We start from the raw sequence: 24,493 nt of genomic DNA, 5'->3' as shown, positions 1-24,493 counted from the left end.
TAAATACACAGTTTAAACATTAACACTGTACTGTGCTTACATACAGGTAAATAAAAAAACTTAAATAATGATTAAATTACAATGCGTTTTACCTAAAAGATTAAATTAAAATGTATTGTGTTTTAACATTAATTTATATTTAATTTAGTGATTCCTCTGCATACCACTAGAGGTACTCAACTTTGAGAGCCACTGACTTAAACGATTATCTCTTTGATTAAATCATTTAGAATTTAAGGCCATCACAAACATGGCTAAAATGGCATCTGGGGGAATGATGACAATCGGCATTTCATATAGGGGCCTAGTCTGGGCATGTATAAAATTTATGTCAACTTAGCTTATTTGCCTTTTGAAAAAACTAGGCAATACTTGTCTGTTTTGCTGACTGCATCTTGGCAGCGCGTCACCATGCATCACTCCCCGATAACCGAAAATGGGCAAAGAGGCGGGATTAGCTGAGATGACGTGACGGCTAACAGACAGCATACAAACGGCTAGTAGTGACAGCAGCGGCAATCCACCTGTCACTCAAGTGGCCACGCCCTTAATTATACAGAACACAGTTCCTCATAGTTGTCATGAAGGGCAAAATTACCTATTGACCAATACCACTTTTTGTACCTGGCTGTAATATTATTTATTTTTTTCTGCTGTAAAGTTGGGCATTTTAACATGGGGGGCTATGCCATGGGACTGACTCTCTGAAGCCTGTCTCTAGTGGCCAGTCGATGAATTGCAGTTTAAGTCACTTCCGTGTTGGTTTCAAGAGAGAAATCGGAAGGTTGCCGCTTGGTTGTGCCAGGCAGACTACAAGAAAGTAGAAACTCGTGTTGCAGCTGAGACAGGCACAAGTAGCCTAAAGCCCAATTTATACTTCTGTGTCAAACTCACACCATAGCTACGTCGTAGGCTGTGTGTAGCACAAGGATTGTGATTTTGTTATTTCTCCTCGCAACATGCTGATTTGTGTGCACGATCATCTTTTTTGTGCTCGAATTTGGGGTTAGTTATTTCTGCAGGTTTATATTTTACGTGCAAGCTTTTACACTGTGCTCACACTGCTGTCATTTACTTGCATGCTGTCTTGTCCATTATTTAGGGCCATAAAAGGCAATGCTCTTGAATCATTGCTTGAATTAGTAAGAACGAGAAAGGTGTAAAAAAAACAACAACAAAAAAAACTATATTGTTGAAAATGTACGAGGAAAGTCCACTGATGAGTTTACCAGTGTAAGCTGGTGTGCCTCAGCCCTGGACCAATTTGACCCCTGCCTATCGATACTGGTGGAGACATTTAGTATCATTGCATCTCTATTATTATGCATCACAGTGCACTCATCAGTGAGTTTTTAGTCTGTTTTTTTTTTTAATCATGGCTGTGGTAATTGCTGTGTCAGGGCACATGGCCCTGTGTTTTGGGCACAACTTTTGGTGGACTAGGCATCCTGCAGAACCAAAGAGTTTTCTCTACCCTTAAGCCCTCATTATGCTTCTGCGTCAACTCCACGGCGTAGCTACGCCGTCACTCCAACGGCGTCGTGACCGTTTTATGGTTCTGCGTCGGGTTGCGTTGCATCGCGGTGCATTTCACCGCCAGAACGCTAGGGGGGTGGTGTGGTTCGCGAATCTCTTTCCTAGTTTGTTTTGGTTCCATGCGCCGGTTCCGCTTTTTCATTTCCGACAATGGCGAGCGAAAGAGAGAGAGTGTTGTTGCAGCTGGAGCTAATCAACAAATGATTTTATTGCAAATGTTTAATCGTAGAAGAAAAAGACGTCAGCGAAGGTGGTCTGTACGACCAGTGCACGAAGACAGGGGAAGGATTGGCGAATATGTTACGGTTGTTCGACCGCTGAGGGACTTGGACGAAGAAATGCACTTTAAGTATTTTCGGATGTCGAAAGGTCGATTTGACGATCTTGTTCATCGTTTAAAGCCGTTAATACAGCATCAGACTACACACAGTATGCCTATTGACCTCGCTCAGAGACTGGCAGTGACTTTAAAGATTTTATCTTCGGGTGCAAAGATCACCGGGTTGGGCTACAAAATGGGTTCGACCACGGTGCCATGGCAGGATAATGTAGTGTCCCGTGGCAGACTTGGTTAATTACTTGATATCCATGATGTACCCGTGAACATTGTATTGTAAATAAACAACAAACTTTTTTTCAAAACAAACATTGATTTGATTGATTGAAGTTTATTTCTAGCAACAACAAAAAAAGAAAAGAATATATATAAATATATACATATACACTACCGGTCAAAAGTTTTAGATCGGTAAGATTTTTAATGTTTTTAAAAGAAGTCTCTTCTGCTCACCAAGGCTGTGTTTAGTATATAAAAAACAATAAAACAAAACATATTTTATGACAATTTAAAATGACTGTTTTCTATTTTAATATATTTTACTCCGGAAATGATGTATAATCTGACCAATCACAGCCCCTGCGGTCTGCGTCACCGCGACGCGTAGTTAAAATTTTTTGGAGGTGCACGTCAAGCTACGGCGGAGGGGTCGCGTCGAGGTTCGCGTCGACGCAGAGGGGTCCGCGGGGGTACGCCGTCGATTCGACGCAGAAGCATAAAACAGGCTTTATCCACCTGATTACTGACTCCCTCATGCTACCCTGAAGGCTGATGTCCTGGTGTTGCCACCCCCACCTGCCCTCTAAATGCCACCCTTAGTTCTTTCCATCAGTTTTTGTCACTAACAGGCCATGAAACGGTAGGGTAAGCAGTTTCGGAGAGGTTGGCAATAGCAAGCTAGCTTTGAAAGCATGAGATCCCACCCTCCCTTCAGAGTGCTCTTCAAAGTCATGCCTTCTTCAAAACACATGAATGCGCACAGTCAGAGCAGAGTCTGCAAAGCGTCATGACTCATGAGAGACAGCGTTAAATTACCTCATGTCCCAAAGCACATAACATAACAACGTAAACAGCTTAAAGAGCTCTGACTTGTACCACCTGACTGCTGCGGCTTCACTTAGGTGTTGATAGTGTTGAGTGTTGACATAGAAATGCATAATTCTGAGTCTGAGGACGCGAACATTTACGGGTAGAACGTCACAGGTTGCCATCTTTTAATTATGGTAAATAGGCTATGACATGGTGTAAACACAATGGAAACATACCCCCGGTCCTCCTGTGACTCAACTTATCCACCTCTGATAAGTGTGTATCGCTCGTAACAAAATTTAAATACTGCTAATTATAATTACCATAAACTAACCCTAATCCAAACAGATGCACATTGACTTCACCTCTGTTAATGAGCAAACTAAATTCAATTTGCAATCTGCATAATCACAAGGGGTCAGCATGCATATTTCCATGCTTATTCGTCTCAACATCTAAACTTGGAGTGTGGATCTTTTTGCAGGAAATATGATGAACTTCAGTTTTATATATCCCTATCTACAGATTCTATTTTTTAAAAAGAAATAATAACGCTCCAGAGGAAATAATGTTCAATTTCATTAAATTAAATAATCGTTCCACCATGAATAATTAGCAGCAGTCTTCCTTTTCCTATATGTTGAATGAAGTAGTTATTGTCAAAGAATAATTGATGTACTTTTGTAATGTGTGACAGTTTTCATCTCAGGAATGCTGACCACCTGAAGAAACCCTTTAATAGCTAGTTAATTAGATTTAACGGTGATTAAATCTAATGGTGATAATCGTTTAAGATTGATTGATTACCTCAGGTCTAATCACCATCTCTTTCTCTCTCTCCTTCTCTTTTTTCTCATGTGCTGTTTGGCTGATCAGATATTCTCGCCGTTTCAGGTAAGCACATTTTCAAATCCTCCTTTATCCTGCTGAAACATCATCAGACTTCATCTGCTGAGGCTGTATTGTGTCTATACTGGTTTTAAACTGTGTTACGAATGCCACTTAAGGAAGGCAAGAAGTCAAGCGCTAATCTGGCAATACCTCAAATTGGAGGAAGTTGGCGATGTGAGCGATGAGTTTGTTGTTGGGGTAATTGGAATGTTCCAGCGATGAGTGTGGGCTCACGACTGTGTGACGGCCAACACTGCCTCGAGATGAGACGTGAACGGATTCCGTTTAGATGTATCAGAGAATCAGCTAATGAGCCTGCTCAGAATACGGCCAGATTATTTCCAGGGTTTGAATCTCATTGTCAGGGAGATTAACGTACGTGTGAGGATTTTCTTCTTCTTCTTTTTTAAGTTTTCTAAAATTTAAACAAATGAGTTTTTTTGTGTGATGAATTGATGCATGTAGTTGGTGAAGAATGTGACTTGATGGATGAGGAAATTAGTTGGTGCCAGTGGTTTAAAGGATCTGATTTTCTGTGGCCACATTTTGGCACTACTTATTGGTCTAGCTTGCTTTCTTCTTTTTTTTCTTATTATGAAAAATGTTAACATTGGCTGATGATCATTAATACTTCTATCAAGCATTTTCTGTAAATGTTTTTGATGACAATCAAGCTGCTTTTGCTCTTGTGGCATCTAGAATGGATGAAATGTGCATGATAACCTACCGTAGCCTCAATTCTGTTAATCCATTACTGTTTTCTGAATCTGTACAAACTCATCTCTCTGATATTACTGAACACACTAGCTCCCTCGATATCCTTACCAAATATAATGCCTGTATTTCCACAACCCTTGATTTACACACCACTCTTAAAAGTAGATTTGTACCTTCTACACACGTTTCCCTGGTTTACCCCTGCACTTCACAATCTAAAAACAGCTGGTCGTTGTCTTGAATACCTTTACAGGAAAACTGGTTTGACTGGTCACCTTACTGCTTACACTGACCATATTCAGTTATACAAATCTACTATAAATACTTGCACGCTCTAGTTACTACTCTACTATTTCTCTCGACCTGAAACATTGTTTTCTGTTGTCAATAAACTCACCAACCCTCCTGCACCTGTCATAAGTAACTCAGCAAACCTCTGTGAGTCATTCCTGAATTTCTTTCAAAATAAAATCGATAGCATTCATAATCTTTTCCCATCTATGATCTCTCCTGTATCCACACACGACTTCCCCTCTGCTTTTACATCTGGTACTCTCACTGATTTTGCCCCCAACCCCCCAACCCCTGCTTATATCTCTGAGCTAATCAAAAAAGCAAACAAATCTTCCTGTCATCTTGATCCCACTCCTACTGCTTTACTTAAAAAATGTGCACCTGTTATTTCACTGCCGATTTCACTTCTCATCTCCAAACTACTAAAAACGGCTGCTGTCACTCCTGTCCTAAAGAAACCTGGCCTCGACCCTTCTGACATGGCCAACTACAGACCAATCTCAAATCTACCATTTCTTTCAAAACTGCTTGAGAAAGTGGTCACTGCTCAACTTCAAACACATTTGACATCTAAACAACCACTATGAAAGTTCTTGCTCCCTCCACAGCACTGAGACAGCACTTCTTAGGGTTGTCAATGATCTCCTTATGGCCACTGACTCCGGCTCCTAGCCTGGCAAGCCAGACTCACATCAAGATGTTGGGTCTGGGAACTCAACTCAATCCGAGGGGTGGGATAAACAATTATCTTTCAAATTCCCTCTGCACGCAATAAGATAGCGCTACAGCCAACCAGAGCGTTTTCCCACCAGCGGAGCTAGTTGATAGATTAAACTTTTGCCGTATCTGGTCTGCAAAACTACAAACACATCTTCCTTTTTTAAGAATGACTTCAGTGCCGTTCTTTGTTCTTTTCTCAAAGAAAAGCTGGCCAAAGCCGATTCGAAAGATTGCTGTTCGGCAGCAGCGGCAGCCATTCTTTGTTTTCAAGTAGCAGGGAATTCACACGGAACCGTCACAACTCTGTCATCATTGTGTTAAGCCCGCCCACCAACTCTGTAAACGATGTGATTGGCCTAACTAGAGTTTGATTTTTCCAGCTCGAAAGACAACAGAGAGTTGCTAGACTAGCCTGGCTGCAAAATAAAATTTGCTGCCGCTAGGGTGCGTCTAGATTTTTAGGCTATCCGGCTCCACCAGTATTCTAATTCTTCTAGACATTTCCTCTGCATTCGACACAATTTCTCACAGTATTCTCATTTCACGACTCTCTGCTCTTGGTATTTCTGTTCACCTCCTACCTGTCTGGTCGCCAGCATTACATCTCTATTCGCCAGGCTAAGTCCACTACTGCCTCTGTCCCACATGGTGTTCCCCAGGGTTCTGTTCTTGGGCTTCTTCTCTTCATCATCTACATGCTCCCATTAGGTAACATCATCCGTCATCATGGCTTTAAATTCCATTGCTATGTAGATGACACCCAACTACACATCCATTCTCAACGCAATGCTCCTTTCCCCACAAATTCCATATTAGCTTATATTGATTATATAAATGCTTGGATGACCAGTAATTTTCTCAAACTCAACACTGATAAAACAGATCTACTTCTTATTGGTTCATCTCAAATTACATCCCGTTTCTGTGTTGACAATGTTAAAATTGCTGGAGTTTTGGTTCAACCTTCCACCACTGTCAAAAACCTTGGTATAATCTTTGATTCCTCTCTTTCCTTCCTTCCACATCTCCTCGCTCACTAAGTCTGCCTTCTTTCACCTTCGTCATATTTCTGAATATCAGCGATGCTGAGACCCTAGTTCACGCTTTCATCACTTCACGGCTTGACTACTGCAGTTCTCTTTTCTATGGCTTACCCAATTCATCAAGAAATGAGATCCAATATATTCAGAAATCTTCCCACATTACTCTGATTTTACGCAGACTTCATTGGCTACCCGTTCGCTTTCGTATTCAATACAAGATACTCCTTATCACATTCGAAGCACTCCATGGTCTTGCCTCCAACTATATTTCTGATCTCATCCATACCTACTCCCCAGTTTGCACACTTAGTTCTATGTTGACGATCCGTAGGCACAAACTATCATCGTTTGGTGAAAGGGCTTTTTGTACCGCTGCCCCAACTCTGGAATTCTATTCCCCAACACATCCGCGACCTTTCATCATTACACGATTTCAAAACCCACCTTAAAATATATATTTTTGCTACTGCTATATGTATATGTACTAGTGATGTATGTCTCGAGACCGGTCTCGAGACCACTTTTACGTAGTCTCGGTCTTGTCACGGCCTTGACGGTCTTTGGTCTTGTCTAGGTCTCGCTGTCTCAGACCGACATAGTGGTCGGGGAATTTAGCAATACAATACTACAATATCCACGACGACACAACGTTCGATAATGCAACATTATTATCCGCAACGGAACGGATTGAAGCGCGCGTCCGAGTGAAAGTGCGGCGTGTGCGCGAGCCACACCAGAAACACTTTATCCGCGCCACTGATCGCAGCGGCAACGAGCACTTTTTTTGATCACTTGATTTAAAAAACACATATCAGTGACATGATGGGTTTTAACTTCATTCAGGAGATTTTGGGTAACTGCACAACTGACAGATGACTTTAAGCGCACCGCCAACGGTGTGTGTGTGTGTAACCATAGCGACAAAACGACCAACGTTCGGATCCTGCACTTAAGCCTATAATTTCGTTTTTAAAAATTGAATTATGTATTTAAAAGTTGCAGAATGGATTCATTTGGAGACTCCGAAATCAGCAGAGATAGGCAGGCATTTGCTTAGATGAATTTGTGACTTTGATATCTCTGTGTGTGTGTGTGTGTGTTGTTTGATTACAGTATTGGATTTAAGATGGTTGGTGTTAGACTAAATAAATGGTCTTTTAAATATCATATGCATATCTCCGTTGTGTTGACTAAACATTAGGCCTTATCCAAGTTTATAATTGTGTATCTTTAATTTGATGTTACGATTTCATCTACACATTAAAGGGATAGTTCACTTTGAAATTAAATTTTGGTATGTTTTAGCTTACCTCAAGGGCATCCAAGATGTAGGTGTCTTTTTTTCCGCAGTAGTTTCAATTTTGATATTTTTAGGTCAAACCGTTCTTGTCTGTCAGTCATATAATGCAGGTCGATGGTCACTTGTCTCAAACAGCATGCACTGAGTCCAAATTAAAACAATTCCCCGTCGTCCAAATTAAACAATTCGGTTTCGCAGTAGCCAAGGCGACATCTAGTGTATATATCTATACCCGCCCGCGCTCTCAGATCACTTGGACGTGGCTGAGTTCAAGAGGTAAAAACGATATAAAAACTGTTCGTTTTCTCACACAAACCGCTCGTTTCGTGTCTTAGGCCATCAATGTGTACTTACGATGGGGAATTGTTTAATTTGGACGACGGGGAATTGTTTTAATTTGGACTCTGTGCATGCTGTTTGAGACAAGTGACCATAGACCTGCATTATATGACTGACAGACAAGAACGGTTTGACCTAAAAATATCAAAATTGAAACTACTGCGGAAAAAAAGACACCTACATCTTGGATGCCCTTGAGGTAAGCTAAAACATACCAAAATTTAATTTCAAAGTGAAATATCCCTTTAAGTATAATTTCAATTGGTTACATATTTCTCATTCTTTAGACAGTTGTTGGAGGAGCAAGATGGTGTTGGAGGTGTTTGATGTTTTGTCAGATGAACCATCAGTACCAGTCATGTCAGTCCTCAACAGTACACAAAAGTTAAGGGAGTCTCAATCCTCTAATAGTGCAGTAACAGCCGTCATGCAATTGCTACACATAGTTGATCTCACCCAGTCTGCAAAAACATTTACAGTGAGCTCACAGTCACACACATGACATGGTCTGTCTCTGTATTGTTCTGCCTATGTAGTTGAAGTAATACCGTCTAATATGTATTGAATGTAAACTGCGGCTGAACCCTAGTATGCTGCTGTTCTTGAATTCATACAAGTTGCTTAGCTTCAACACTAGTCTGTTTTTTTTTCCCTCCGGTCTCGACTTGGTCTCGGTCTTGGTCTTGGTCTTGGTCTTGACTTGGTCTGTCTTGGTCTTGGTCTTGGTCTTGTCTTGGTCTCAATACCCTCTGGTCTTGGTAGTGTCTTGGTCTCGGTTTAGGCAGTCTTGACTACAAGTCTAATATGTACCTCTATCTATTATGTTATCCATCTCAGTTTATTTGTATCGTTTTTATATCATGTTTATTTGTACTTAATTGTAAAGCGAACTTGAGTATTCTGAAAGGTGCTATATAAAATAAACGTATTATTATTATTATTATTATTATGAAGGTTCTCCAGAGCTGTGAGTGTGATCTGAAGAGCAGGACTTGCGTTGGTTACTGAAGATGAATTATTAGGATCTCAGAAATTGTATACTAAAAAGTTCACAAAGCTCTTTGTGTGTGTAAATAGATGTGAACCAAACCAATGTGTAGGATTGTGTGTGTACAATTCATACATTGCATTTATTTGATAAAAAAATAAGCTGAATTTCCAGCAACTATTACTCCAGTCTTCAGTGTCACATGATCCTTCAGAAATGTCTGTCGCTTTTATTTTAAAAAAAGTCTCCGTGCTGAATAACAGTTTTCTAAATTATTATTTTTTAAATCTTACTGAACCCAAACTTTTGAACAGTTTGTTTGCTTATTTATTTATTATTGTTAGAACATCCAAATATATGTTTTTTGTTGTTGTTGTTGTTGTTTATATAATCGTTTTGTAGGGTTTTGTTTTAACACTTAAACGTTACTTGTAAGATATTTACATTTGTATGTCGATAAATGGCTTGAATTCAACAGGAAACAACACAAAACCTGACTGCAAAAAAACAACATAAGCAATTAAATTGCTTAAACCTATATATAAAAAATCTTAATGGCAGCTATAATATGTCAACTTATGTAAGGGTATATAGTTATTGCCCACAGCTTTAATTTTATACTTGATAATTTTGAGTGATTAACACTTAAATTCTTCTTCATAAAGATTTTGAAGTATGAGCTGCCTTGGTGCAATAATTTTTCATCCGCATCTTACAACTAAGAAATAACAGCAGGCTTTTTGGATTCAGTTACCATCCTCTCTTTCTTTGTCATGGTTTCTCTCTTCCTTGCAAACCATTTCTCTTCTTTATTTTTCATCTCAGCGGTACCATCACTGTTTACACTCTTAATATCTTCCTTATAAACTCATCATGCCGACAACAGTTCCTCCCTGGGATGGAGCGAAAGCAATAAAAAAAAAGAAACAAAATCTCAGCACGAAGGGATCTTGAAAAAAAAAAAGATGTATCAGTATAGCCTAGGGTGATTTAACCATATTCTTTATAAAGATTCCATGTAGCGGTCACCTGGGGCTAGCTGAGTAGCTGCGCCAATTAAATTAGGTAGCAGCAGAACTCCCGCACCCCCTGACTGCATCCTGTTTACCAGCGATCCCTGCGGACACTCTCCGCTCCGCTCTGCTGTGTACAGTAATTGCATTTAGGACAGCTTTGCCTTACAGAGTATTGTAGAGAATGAAAAAGAAAATGTACACCTGAGAAGACAGGCTCTTCAGTATTACAAGTATGGACTACATCACCCAAGAGGCCTTGCTGCAAGGGAATAGTGGAGGGGAGGGAATGCTTGTTCATTTGTTTACTGGGCTGTCAAAAGGTCATGGCAGAAAGTTCAAACAAAAAAGTTTCTAATTACATGGAGGTTTGGATGTTCATGTCCATAGGGGGTGCAATTTAAGAACTGAAATGTATGATATGGTTTCATATCCTTCTTAATATAGCCTAATATGGGCTTTTTAGTGCAAGGGACGTATTGAATTATATTTGTATTGAATTATACAGGAGTACTAATGTGCATATTGATTGTGGGAAGGTTATTAATAGGTTGCGCTAGTGTTAGATTACAAGCTCCTGCTGTTGACTGGCTGAATCTTGTTACGGTATCTGTAACTTTTTCCATGTATTATATTTTCTGTAGGGAAGGGAATAAAAATCAGTAGTGATGCACCGATGTGAAAATTGTGGCCGATACCGATAACCGATATTAAAATTGCTGTTATGGCCGATACCGATACCGATATTTACCGATGTCGATATCTCTGTATAGAAAACAAATTTTAATGATTATCAAATAAAGAGCTATTTTCCAAAACACTTTTTTCTTTTTTTTTTTTTTACTTTAGAAATGACTGATATTGGGCACCTTTACCTGTGTGCAAAATATGTCACATACGACACACATGCATTATACTGCATTGCATATACAGTAATGTGTGCTGGTCAACTTGTCTAAAATTAAGAAACCCTTAGAAAACAGTAAAAAAAAAAAAACAGAACAAAAACAGGAACATTGTGTAAAATTAAGATGGGCTACTTTATTTATTATTCCAATATCCAAATATGATACTAAAAAATACCACAGGGAAAAGGGCTTCTATTTGTGACGTGCTGTCTTTGCGTTTGAACATTGCACATTTTAAACAGGACACTCATTAACTGAATAAATGTTAGCCAATACAAACATATTTATAGAAAACAGTTGACAATGAATAGACAGGAGTCCAATAATAGCATAACGAATCATTCTAAAAATAATAACAAGTAGCCTAGGCTATAAGACAATTCCGACATGGGCTGTGTTAACAGTAAAACGTCCGTCATTTAACGAATTTTAAAAACACGGATGGATAATACAAAATACTTTCTGATATTTTGACAGAAAAAAAACAAGCAAGAACAAAATTTAAACTTAGCCCGTCAATTTTTCATTTTACAATTATCTTCTCTCTCTGTGTGCGCGCGCGTCCGTGTTTGTGAGAGAGAGAGCTCGCGCAGCACTGATACAACGGTAGCCTACTTTTTAATCCATAAGTAACGAACGCGCTAGTTTTCATACAAAATAAATATGTAACATAATTAGGTAGGCTACTTTAGTTATTATTAATACAATAACGTAACACATGAAGGCTATGTTTCTCAACACTGAGAATGAATCAATAAACGCCTGTTTCTCCACTCGCGCTTATCAGTAATCCACAAATCACACGTGCTGTCACTTTTGAGAAAAATCTAATTCGAACGGGTATGAAATATCAAGCAATATATTCAAATATCTACGAGTCAAAAAACGATCAGTCAAAAATGTGTCATGAAGAGGAAAAAAACATAAGTCGCACTGGACTGCGTTAACAATGTTACGGACGGGACAGTTGACGTGAGCGCTCTGAAAACGCCACTGCTTTTAAACTTTCACAGAGACCTCAAACAGAAAGCACAAAAAGCCTGTCTTTAAATTTAATTTCGTTTTGTATTAATTGTATCTTAATTTTGATAAATGTTTCATCAACCAATTGCCTGGATTGAATTAAATAAGAAGTATAGTAGAAAATATTTAATCAGGGAGTGGAGCGCGTCTCATAAATGAACCGAAATCTACCTGCCTCACAGACCGGAGACATATATAGAAAGCTTGAAATGTCTATTTTTAAACAGAACAATTCAAAACGAAAGAAAACAGACTGTTCTCTGCTTATGTCATCTATATGAAATGTGTATTTATCTCAGGCACATTCACTACTGCTAAGATCGAGTCAGCATGGTCAACTTCATCTTCAACTTCACACGTCAAATATCGGCCTGTTCACATCGGCCATATTTTGACATCGGAACGATACCGATGTGTAAAAAAATGACCATATCGGCCGATATTATATCGGCGGCCGATATATCGTGCACCACTAAAAATCACTCATAAGAGTCACTTGTTTGGGAATCAGACTATACTGCTTATGCTGTATTCACTAAAATGCTAATCAAAAACACTTGATTTTTGATTTGCTTTTTAGTGAATCAAAAATGTACATTATTACCAGCCAAGCTCATTTTCTTGGGAATCATACTTAACTGCTCATGCTGAATGGACCATTTGTAAGAGTGATTTGCTTGGGAATTTGAATCATTAAAAGTGGTTTCACTGGCTAGTGAGAGCCATTAACTCCAGAATCATATTTCATTGGCTGTGCTGAATATTTATGATTAAAAAAAAACAAAAAAACATTTGTTTGTGAATTCGTTACACGGCTCACAATATCAAAACGCCACACACGGCTCAAAATTCTTCGATAATCGATATATTGCTAGACAATCCTATAATGATACATCACGATATCTGTCAATGAAAATAAAATGCCTGTAACCAAGTTAATTGCAGGTTTTCCTCTTTATTCAAGTCCAAACTGTTATAAAACAGCACAAAAAGTTGTTCAGTCTGTACATTTAATTTATTCAGTCTATTAAATTTAACTTTAAGTAAATTAAACCTTTTATGCTTATAACTTAAACTTAAGCTTAAACTTTGTGTGTAAACTGACACATTTAACTGCTTATCAACTTGTTTTATATAAACCTGGTACATTTTAAAATTTTCCAACCTATTTTATTTAAACCTGGGAACATCTCAGTGTTTACCAGCTTCCTTAAAATAAATCTGGGAAGAGTTTTGTCAAAGGTACCGACTTGGGTGTTTTAAAATTGTAACAATGTGAGGATACCAGCATTTCCCCTCAGCATTTTGAGCACTTTTGAGTGGATTCTTAAACACCTCTGATTGGCCATTGTGTTCACACGCTCAACCTATATGTCTGTGATTGGCTACAATGATCAACGATTCAAAAACATGTTGTCTTTGACACTCTTTATCGAGCGCTTACACAGATACACACAGGAGCATTTGAAAGCGCCGTCTGTCAGTGGATATATTAGGAATCCGCTGAAAGACGCCTGCTTTCAAACGCTTCCGTGGTTACCTGTATAAGTGCTCGGTGAAGAGCGACAGAGACGTCTATTTACAACATGTCTGTCCCATCAATGGTATAAATGCCGAAGTGCATCCAGTCTTTGAACTTTAACGTGGCTGGGGCATGTATTATTTTACTCCCACTGCTGTCTGCCATCCTGTTAAAAAAAACAATTTTTCTTAGGCTAGTTAACTTATGTTCACGTTTCTCTCATTTATGTGTTGAGCGCCACCTCGAGGAGCGTGAAGTAGCGACGCTGGGAGCAGAGAAATCTATTTAGAGCACATTATTTTATTAATTAAAATATCGATACTTGGCACCAGCGTATCGATTCTCGTATCGCACGGAGGACAATGATATATCACCCTATCGATATATTGTCCCACCCCTTCTCATAAGTCATTCGCTAAGGAGTCTGAGTTAGGTATGTTTTTGATTCACTAAAAAGAGTCAACTCTTAACAGCCATTAGCTTGAGAATCAGACTTCACTGGTTGTTATGAATGTTTATGATTCCTAAAAAAGATCCATTTGTAAGAGTCTCTAACTCAGGAATCAGATTTGCTGTATGCTTTTGATTAATTAAAAATACAAATTTTAAAGTAAAACAATTAACTTGGGAAACAGACTTTACTCGTCATAATGTATGTTTTTGATTCACTTTAAAAGAACTGCTCGTAAGACTTTTGCATGTGAATCATTTGCTGTACAGTATGTAATGAAAATCAATTGCTTCTCAATTCTCAACATTAATTATAACAGTCTCTTTGTCAAGCTGTTGGGGTTTGATGCTGTCCAACAGTTTTGTCAGACATGGTGTTGAGCATTCTGTGGAGACGGTGTGATTACAGACTGCTTTTCTGTGATCTCACAAACGCTTAGCACTTCTAAAGACCCTCGGCTTCTGTCAGGATCAAGCTATTGGCCCATAAGAGGGACCACATAGACGGGTTAATTAAACTTAAATAATTTAAAAAAAGTGGCAGTAATGACCTGTGGTTTGGAAGGGCAAAAACATATGGCAGTAGACAACTTCATATCTCTTTGCTGCCAGTCTGGGGTGACGCCCCACCTTCGCTCGCTTTGATGATGTCAGCCAATGGAGGTGGCAGAGTGCCAGGGTGGCATTAGGTATGCTGGACAGGTGGCAAAGAGAGAGAGGGACACTAGCATGACACCGTAATGAGAGGCATGCCAACTGTTTCCCCGTCTGCCGCCGGGCACGGCTCTCCGGACCGTTAAATCACAGAGTTGAGAGGCGTTTCCTGTTTTTCTCACTCTGTCTGTCTCACACACGAGCTGCTGTTTATCTGCGTGTCTCTCTCTCGCTTCACTCTCAACAACCTTTACATAGAATCCATTTATCTCTCCTCTTTCTGATGGAATCAAGTTTCTCCTCTTTGAGCTTTATATTTTTTTTTTGGTCCATGCCATTTTCCCATAGTAATTTCTGTGGCTGCTTGGTCTGAACTTGACAGTTACTGAATGACACAAAGTGACCGGGCCATCTCAAATCATGAGGTGTTACACTGAATGATCTGGCAAGAGGATTTCCTGTTGTCAGGCTGTGTTTTAGCTGTCAGTAATTGCCAACAAGGGCTCGAGAGGCCTCGGAAAACTTCCCCGGATTTGCCGGGTCATTGTATCCTCCTGATATTCCTTCATTTGTCTCTTTATCTAGCCATCTTCCATCTGTCTTAAACCGCACGCTGCAGTCCGTCACAAATAAATACGGTGTGGCATCTTATCATAGCAGATAAATATTTTAATCAGGATGCAAATACAGATAATTAGGGTGATTATGAGTCAGTGTGATCGAGTCTAATTGTTTTTGATACACAGCTTCCTCTCCGCACTGAATTGCAATTCATTACACAGACGGCCAAAAGTTATCAGAACAGACCGGTGGAATGTGGCCTCGTCACTGCTAATAGTGGACGACGGCCATAATTAACCCAACACACTCTGTCACTATAGTCACAATCTCGTTCAAACAAAGCCACTGCAAGGCCTTTTAATGGGTGTTTGTATTTAACCCAGATTAGGTTGGAGAGTCATGCAATCACATTTGAATAAATGTCTCATTATCTCTAATAGTGTTGGCTTATGGTCGCATGTTATTGTCGGAAATTGTTTCAGGTTAAGAAGATTACACAAAACGCTGCAGGAATGTACATGCTGATTGCTGTGACCTTGTCAGGGCTCGACAATCACAACATAGTTGTTTTTTTTGTGTGTGTTTTTTTCAGCCACCCCAAACGAGCCAGCAGTTCAGATTCTGACTTGCACTGGTGATATTTTTACTGACCCTGAGGCAAAAATGATTTTTTAAATGTATTTATTTAATTAATCGATTCATTCATTTGTTTGTTTCTTAAGCAAACAAAGCAAAGTTTTAGAACCTGGGCAATTTTATTAAATTGTATGGTTTCATTTATTTATTTATTGTATTTAGTTTTTCCCTGTTGTTTTTCTTTTCTTTTCTTCTTTTTTTTTTGTTAAAGCAGCATTAGTTGTTTATTTCATTATTTTATTAAAAAAATGTAAGGAACAGTGTTTTTCTAGAGTCTTTTGGAAACATTTTTATTTGATTTTATTGTATTTAAAGAAGTCTTATTTTTTATCACTATTATTTTTTATCAACATTTTTCTTGTAGAACAATTTGGAAGCAAATATTTAGTAATTTTTTTTTTTAAATTAAGAAACAAGATTTTTTAAATGTATACATTTTATTTACTTTTTATAGAGTCAGTCGGCAGTTAGCATCACACTGGTTCCCTCAACAAAAACCCAATCGTTTTTTTTATCTAAAAGTATTTTCCCTGAAAGTTTGAGAAGAGCACAATTTTTTGCATATCGAGGCTGTAAAAGCGGACTGAGTTAACCTGTTCGGCGTGATGACGTTAATGTCCCTGACTGCCTCTGTAGTCCCATTTAGCCACTTATTTTCAACCGCCTTTTTCAAGACACGTAACAGCTTAAAAAATCACGAGTGGGGTTATACTGATGTATTTTATGTTGTAGAATAAAATGTGAAAGTGTCAAGAGCTTGTGTTCTCCACATTTCAGCCATTTAACCAAAAACCCATAACATTATTAATTTTTTTTAAACCATGGACTTTGGCACGATGAAACCGGAAATGCTAAATTGCTAACTCGCTTCCGTGTTTTGGCCTACAAAGTGATGTCATACCTGCAAAACTCTATTGTTTCTTCTTTCTTTCTTTTTTTTCTCATCATGGCAACTGTAAGCTGTAATGCTATTATGGCTATCTTGTACATACCAACTTATTTGTAGTTATTCAGTTAGTACTAGTGGCTGATTATCATGTCATGTATTTAATATTCAGGAGTTTTTGGTGTATTAGTTTCACCTCCATCCTTAGTGCCATTTCTAAATTTCTTTTGTCCCAAAACCCATTTATGAACCCTTCTCTCCTGAATGTCTCTCAGTTCAAGTACAGGACAAATATCCAATAATTGTATCAAAGTGGGAAATCAATAAAGGTTGCTGAAGTCCTGGAAAAGGTTGTAAATTTATGAAGCAGAGAGGTGAGGGCCTCAGAGGGCATTTCCATGGCCCCAAATACTTGTGCCTGGTTTCTATTACCTTTAGACTTGATTGGGTATTGACATTAAATGTGTGTGTTCACTACATATTTCCCCAATGAGTCGACTAGATGAGTTTCAAATGGTTTCAGAGATATAATGAGCATATTTTTCATTATGTGTGTCATGATGAAGTCAACTGCAGGCTTTCTTCAGGTGTTTTAATGCATACATGTATTTAACAGTTTTGTAAACAGTCACCTGAAATTGATTCTGATATTTCAGTCTGTCTTTGTTTCCAGAACATAACGCTTAAGACCTCAGAACAGATTTACAATGTAAGAAACTTAGTATCACCTGCAGTTCTATGAGACACCAGCTGTCTGTAGGCTGGCCAAGACACATACAAAAGCATATTTTATTTCATGTTCTTCATTCTAATGACCTTCAAAATATAATTTAGGTTGTCTCAAATTGGGAGAGACAGTCTCATCTAGGGCTGGGCGATATGACCAAAATCTCATATCACAATATACCCTAAGTCATCTCATATCCCGATAACAATATATATCACAATATAGTACCTTTTCTGTAAATTGAATCAATTAATAGTTTATATATATTTACCACATGGAAAAGTAGGGCCCTATGATTTCCGTGATGCGGAAAACGCGGACGGAATCACGGAATTTACACATGAAAACGGAATTCTCTTATACGCGCGGAATCGCAAGGGAATTTGCATATATTTTGTTGACATATTAAATAAACGATTTTTTTTTTATTTCCTTTTTTCAGTTTAAAACAACAAACGTAGAAAGGTCTCTACCTAAACCGTGGCCTTGTTAAACATGTTGCCTAGTAACCATAAGTCCTGACGTTCCCGCGTAAGGAAAAAAAATGTCGAAGCGAGCTCGTCAAGCTCGTTCACATGTCTGTCTTTTGCGCGCTCAAGTTCGTCATTTCAAATGTAGGCGCACGGCATTTGCGCGCTCATAATTGAAGCGACGCACTCGTTTTTTCCAGGCGCAGCGAGATGAAAACACCTCAACTGTTCAGAATGCCGCAAGCGCACCACAGGTCATGTGACAAGAACCAACAAACTTCACCCTTTCCATAACAACATTGAAATCTCAGTCAACATAAAGGATGTGGGTGCACCACAAACACTACGGTTGTTATTTCCGTAAATAAATCTTGTAGCAGAGCTACAGCAAGCGTTTTTCGGTGGTGGAAATCTATTAGCTAAGTTACTAAAACTTCTTTGTCGTTGTGGAGAGCGCAGTGCATGGTTGCATAGCAACGACAGACGCCACGGGAAAATCGGACCGAATTTTACTATTTATAAAAAAAAAAAAAAGCTAATGTGCATTGTATTTGTAAATGTCAGTAATTTATCTTTTTTTGTTTACATGGAGGGGTCACTGATGATGATGGGTTAACACTGTACTTTTAGGCTGTAATATATCATTGTGTTGGCTTTCTGTCAGGCACATATCGTTGTTTCAATGTTTCTGTCTCCCTGCAGCATGGCTGCATTTAATCTTTAATTTAATATTAATCAATACTACCTTGTAACTGTTACCTTCATGTTACTGTTATTTTTGGCCAGAGATTTGTTGAAGGTTTGGCTGAAATTTTGAGAATTCTGAATGTGCTTTGCTGAATATATTAACAGTTTAAATAAAAAAGCTGAATTGTGAGTTTGTGTAACTGAAATTTTAAAGGTCAATACTGCTTAGAAGTGAAAAGAAAAAAAGCAAATCCGAAAAATCCGAAAGGGCTAAAAATAAATCCAAAAAAACGGAATTTGAAAAAAAATAAAACGGAATTTGAGAAAAAATAAAATGGATTTCATAGGGCCCTAGAAAAGACTATTAATTTTCTACATCATTTCAAAGTATATAGCCTACTCCTTCATATGTGATTATTTCTCTCCCTTTATTTAGAACTTCTGGGAAAATGTTTGATTAAGAATGTAGAAATATAAAATATGAATGAAACACAACAATTTTCAAAAACAAATGATTACAGGTCCAACATAAAATATTGCTATATAAAATGACAAATGTAAACAATTAATTAATAACGTTATTTTATCGTTCTGTTAAATATTTTAATTTGTCAGTCAACCAATCACAAATTTGAATAGTACAGACTGTGCAAATGGGATAATGACACATAACCTATCCAGCTGTCAAGTCATTATAGGTAAGTCACAATGGCAATGCGCTGCCATTTGTTTTTCAGAGGATATACGTCACCAACTGTCAAACAAAGGCCTACATTTCAGTGAAAATGAATATCGGGTAATATGCAGCTTGTTGTGTGTTTTGAAACCAGCGAAAATTGTAGGATAGTGTAGAACATGGATTCACACGCACTTAAAGTGCTTCTGTGAACGGAGAAAACAGAATAAAAACAAAATATAATAAATAATTACAGATTAACAAAACGAAAGGAAAATTTTTGCTGAGCATCGGTTCATTGTGACAGGGTCCAAAGTTCACAGAAAGGAAACAGACAGCAGAAAACGGCATCCTGCTTGTTTTCTGTATTTTACAAAAGCTTTACAGTTTTGAATCATGTCTAGCTTCTATCCGGATGACCATAAATGACAGAGTAACAGGTTCCTCAGAAGGACAAAAGTTCCAGTGATCGTGCCGGCGCCTCATATGCACACAACTTATTCTAGCATTGCTAACTTAACATCACAGCCTGTTAATTATCTAAATAAAATAGTCAATCAAACATATAGAAAGTTAACCAAAACCATGTCCATGCTACAGAGGTAGCCCCTCGTTTAGGAACGAGCTCCTCGATTTGTCCTGGCTGATCCTTCTCCTGCTCGGACTCAGAGCCACCCGGTTCTGTCTCCCCTTCACTTCATGCTGTTATTCACGTTTCTGCCTGCATCTCCATGGTGGCGTGTAAGATTGCAGTCATCCAAATGATGAAAAAGTTTTGCCGTAAACAATGTAAGCTATTTTGAGACACCATCGCACAGCTCTAGTCTCATCTGAATGCTTGCCTCTTTAAAAGACCTTCATAGCTGAAGGAAGTCAGGAGATCAGAGCAGAGTTTATTTAAGCTTCAACTTAAAGGTATAGTTCACCCAAAAAAATTTAGAAAATGATGACAGAAGTGTTGTTTTTGGTGAAATATTTTTTTTATGTATGCTCAGCAATAATCAATAGGTCATTTTCGTCAATTTGTCTGTTTTTTCTTCTTAAAACAAGCATCTACAGGAAGTCGTCTGATTTTATAGTGCCATGACAGCCATTTTGCATAATGCACAACATATGGAAGTTCATTAACACCCTTTTCAGTAGTTAACAGTCAGCTCATCATACTACTGTTTCCTTATAAAGGTCCAGCAATTCAAGTTTTTTATGTGTGATTTTCTTTTTTAATATGATGTCATCTCGTGTGGTTTGTTTATTAACTCCTGACAGATACCACAAATTGACGATGATTAGGCATTTTTCACTATCGTTGGTCAAGAAGATGCCTGTTGCTAACGTGCCTTTCCAGAGTGTGCTGCAGATCTTTGAAAATGACCTATGAGTACGAGTTATTGATGATACAGGGGATCCCTGGCTGGATGAAAGACAGAGCTGTACTGCTTCACTGCCTTGGCACACAGGGTATTTTCTACTCATTGCCTAACACATTGAAAGCCTACTTTGTGCCAAAAGTTAACATAACTGAACGTGCCTTCTGTAAACGCTGTCAGGCGCCTCACGAGACAGTTATACACTACATTGCTGCTTTGCAAGAGCTTATTTTTTCATGCAAGTTTGGTGCCAGTATTGATGAAATGATTTGTGATCAGTTAGTATAGATTCTGCTTAGCCCACGAATGCGCAAGAGACTTTCACTAGAAACTGATCTCACACTGGATAGAGCTGTTACGATAACAAGCCAGATTGAATCATGCTAAAGTTCATTGGTCAATGAGCGGTAATATCAAACGTGTTGGATGTTGCTGATGGTCTGCAATGCTGCTGATTTTCTTGAATGACTATGTTAATTAAGCTTTCAGTTTGATCATTCTAGTTTATTATGTTTTTATTACAAATGATATCAATCTAAAAGTAAAATATGAATTAAAAATTAACATGAATTTCACAATATCTCCATCTTGTAAGCTGCGGTGAAGTCAACCAGGAAGCAGAGTTGTGTATCTTCACATCTTGTGTTGATAAAATGAGTATGTACATGTCAGTCAGACCGTTTGTGCCTAGGGAAGCTGCAGACTATATGATTAAAATACTTGTATGAGTCTTTATCTCATGATTTGTAAAATATTTTAAAATTACTTTTAATTTCTCTATAATATTTCGATGCAAAATAAATAAAAAAGATTGCATCTTTAAGGGAAACATTTTTGACGAGCATGAAAAAAAAAAAAAAAAAACTTTTTAGAGGATGTGAAACTAATAAGTGGTTTCTATAACTAAAAGACATTTCCTCACATAAGACGTCAGTACTATATCACAGCATATTTGCATGCTCATGTCAGGTAACCATAAGTTAAAAGCAGACTGATGTCGTTGTAAAGCACACTAAGTGCATTATCAAGAGATAAACTGCTTTCAGGTCATGTATCAGTGAATGTTCCCTAAATTTCTACTGTGTCCTCAAACAACGTCATAGGAAATTATTTATTTTTTTGTCTAGGAAGTGAATATTAGCCAGATTTAGCCATTAGCCTAGCATTAACATCAGTCTGTTGTTCCTAGTGTGAGGCTGCAGACTCTTGATCTGATGTGTGTTGGAGCTCATCGTTTGGTCGTTTGGCATCACTGGAATTGAGATAGCAGAAGTATAACAGTTTTATTATAAAATAAATATTTTTTGGGGGGGGGGGAGATATGTAAAAACAAATATTGCATCACAATAAGTGTAATTGTGATTGTCAAAACATTTGGTAACTAAATAGAATTTTATGAAGTTTAGTGACAACATGTTACAATGTTTACATTGTACAATGACTGGTAGGATACAGTTTTTATTATTGCTTGACAAAAATTTCAAGATTTCAATTCCATTCTTGTGATTTGATTCCGATTTTGATTCAATATTGACTACTTTGGATACATGTTTATTTTAAATTTTATTTAAAAAAATTATCTCGCCTAATGCTGTAAACATAGAGGGCCCAATCTGCTGGTATTATTAAAGGTTAAAAATAACAAATGAAATTATAATTTTTTTTGTTATAATAACAATTATTTAATGACATAAGTAAAAATATAATAAATATTTAATATAGTGCTCAGCAAAAACTCCTCTCTAGCTATTTTTTCTATTCAATTAACATGCTATGTTCATTAAATGGCTTTCCTGAGGTAAATGTAACGTTATGTGACATAATTGTTCTCCTGCTATTATATATTGACCTCTTTCCGTGGTTGAAAAACACTAATTGGTCGATATTATGTATACTTTTGGTAAGTTGTACTGCATCTTTAAATAAAAAGGTAACAGATGATCGGTTCACGTGCACTTGAACTGAGGCGCTCAGCGATCTGTCACGTCATATTTACAAGCGCCAAACGTATTTTTGTCTGAATTTCGTAATAAAATTGACGGAATCTAAGAGCTGATAATTAGTTTAATATTAAAAGTACCTCTTTGCTCCGCAATTTTTCTGTGCGTGAGAAAATGGATGTGTGGCGTGAGAGCGTGTGAAAAGTGTCAATTGCGTGAGTCTCATGCTCAATGCGTGAGAGTTGGCAGCCCTGCTATACAGTACATATTAAAACAACAGAAAACTGCAGAGAATCTACACACATGAAACTGTAAAATATAACAGAAACAAATTATTCTGCTTAATGATTTAATAATGAAGATGATTACAGCAGAACTTGTAGCTTACAAAAAAGTTTAAAAAAAATTACAAAGACAATTTTTACATGCTTCCTATTAGCAATCACATTTTATAATATTTTGTTTTAATCCCTTACTCTACACCCCCCATTTTGGCAAATGGGGCATAAATGATATACCGAAAATAAAAAGGTTGCTGCTCATAAGTCATTCTGAATAGACACATAACCAACATAAATTTAGAAAGTCAACACTAGAGAGTTTACAGTTCAAGACTCAGAATTACTCAGACTGTTATTAATATGGAGAGACTATATAAGCTCAAACATAAAAAAAAAACTAAAATAAAAATATTAAGAATATAACTTAAATGTATAATATCATGTCTGTGTTATAGATGTAGAATACATAGTAATGGATGTTGAACAACAATAATCTTGGGCCATCGGCGATCTTTGAGCCTTTAAGATGCTTTTCTCTCACATACCCGTTTAAAAACATCATTACATGGATAATCATACCACCCTGTTGGATACAGCATAGCACAGTCTTCCTCCATGTTATTATTTGGCTCTCCAGACGCCCAGAAGCTGAAACTACAGATCAGCATTAGATGTTCAGTGCTGCTTTCTGTGTGTTATGATACTGACTGTAAGAATCATTTATTAGATATTAATCAGTTCAGTGTTTTCTCACCCAGAGATCAGTGTGCTGTTATCAACCCATTTCCATGTGCCCTCCTCATCACTGTCAGTCAGACCAATCCAGATTCCATCATCAGTTTGAAAAAACTCCTAATAATAGAATAGGAGTGAAATCATTTTGTAAAATGTAAAAACAAAAAACCTAAGACTCATCTAATGTAAGTAAATGAATCATGAATCTGAATCAATTAATCAGTAGCTGCTTTTCCACTTTCGGGATTCAAAAAAATCCTGATTAACTGTTTACAAGCTGCTTTATCCACGATTGAAACAATAATTGAGCGATTACATGAGACATGATACATTTCAGAAAGTTGTACTGGTTCTTTAATATACCTTCTGATGTTCATGTATGTTATTTTGTCCTGTAACAAGTAGTAAAACGGAAGAGATAATTGGTTCAAGTGCATTCCCGATTCACTTGATCTGAGGTGCTACATCGATCTGTTACAACATATTATAAATACTTGAAAAATTGGAAAGCTAAGACTTTTAGTGATTTAGTGCATTGACCGTGTCCTCTTTGCCCCGCAATGTTTTTTCACTGTGTCAGATAAGGATGTGTGGCGTGAGATCGGGAGAACAGTGTCAATTGCTTGAATCTCATGTTGAATGCGTGAGTTATCAACCCTGCGTCACACAACCCCACCATTTCACCAGCTGACTGAAAACTAGCTAGAAGGCAAAATGAGCATGACAGCAGCAAATGTTTGGTCTTTACACAAAGACTTAAGAT

At 37.7% G+C, this 24,493-nt stretch overlaps 2 protein-coding genes across 8 annotated transcripts in view; one reads left to right on the top strand and one right to left on the bottom strand.

Moving 5' to 3' along the window:
* Positions 1-24,493, top strand: part of cadm2a (cell adhesion molecule 2a) — a 500,950-nt gene that overhangs the window by 225,900 nt on the left and 250,557 nt on the right. For all 3 annotated transcript variants that reach the window (XM_082157511.1, XM_082157509.1, XM_082157510.1), the window contains exon 2: positions 3,779-3,796. In XM_082157511.1, the coding sequence (XP_082013637.1) occupies positions 3,779-3,796 (18 nt within the window). The remainder of the gene's footprint in view (positions 1-3,778; positions 3,797-24,493) is intronic.
* The window catches only part of LOC309489028 (C-type lectin domain family 17, member A-like), a 261,815-nt gene that overhangs the window by 180,904 nt on the left and 56,418 nt on the right, over positions 1-24,493 (bottom strand). Inside the window, exon 5 of one of the 5 annotated variants that reach the window (XM_082157525.1) lies at positions 22,972-23,649. The exons of the other annotated variants lie outside the window; for them this stretch is intronic. Coding sequence (XP_082013651.1) covers positions 23,517-23,649 — 133 coding nt within the window. The 3' untranslated portion in view covers positions 22,972-23,516. Of the gene's footprint in view, positions 1-22,971; positions 23,650-24,493 lie in introns of those variants that run through there. 5 annotated transcript variants of the gene reach the window in all.

Source organism: Leuciscus leuciscus (assembly GCF_965113295.1).
Source record: "Leuciscus leuciscus genome assembly, chromosome: 24".
NCBI classification, from domain to species: domain Eukaryota; kingdom Metazoa; phylum Chordata; class Actinopteri; order Cypriniformes; family Leuciscidae; genus Leuciscus; species Leuciscus leuciscus.
The sequence above is the reverse complement of the archived record's forward strand: the minus strand, read 5'-3'. Positions and strand labels throughout refer to the sequence as shown.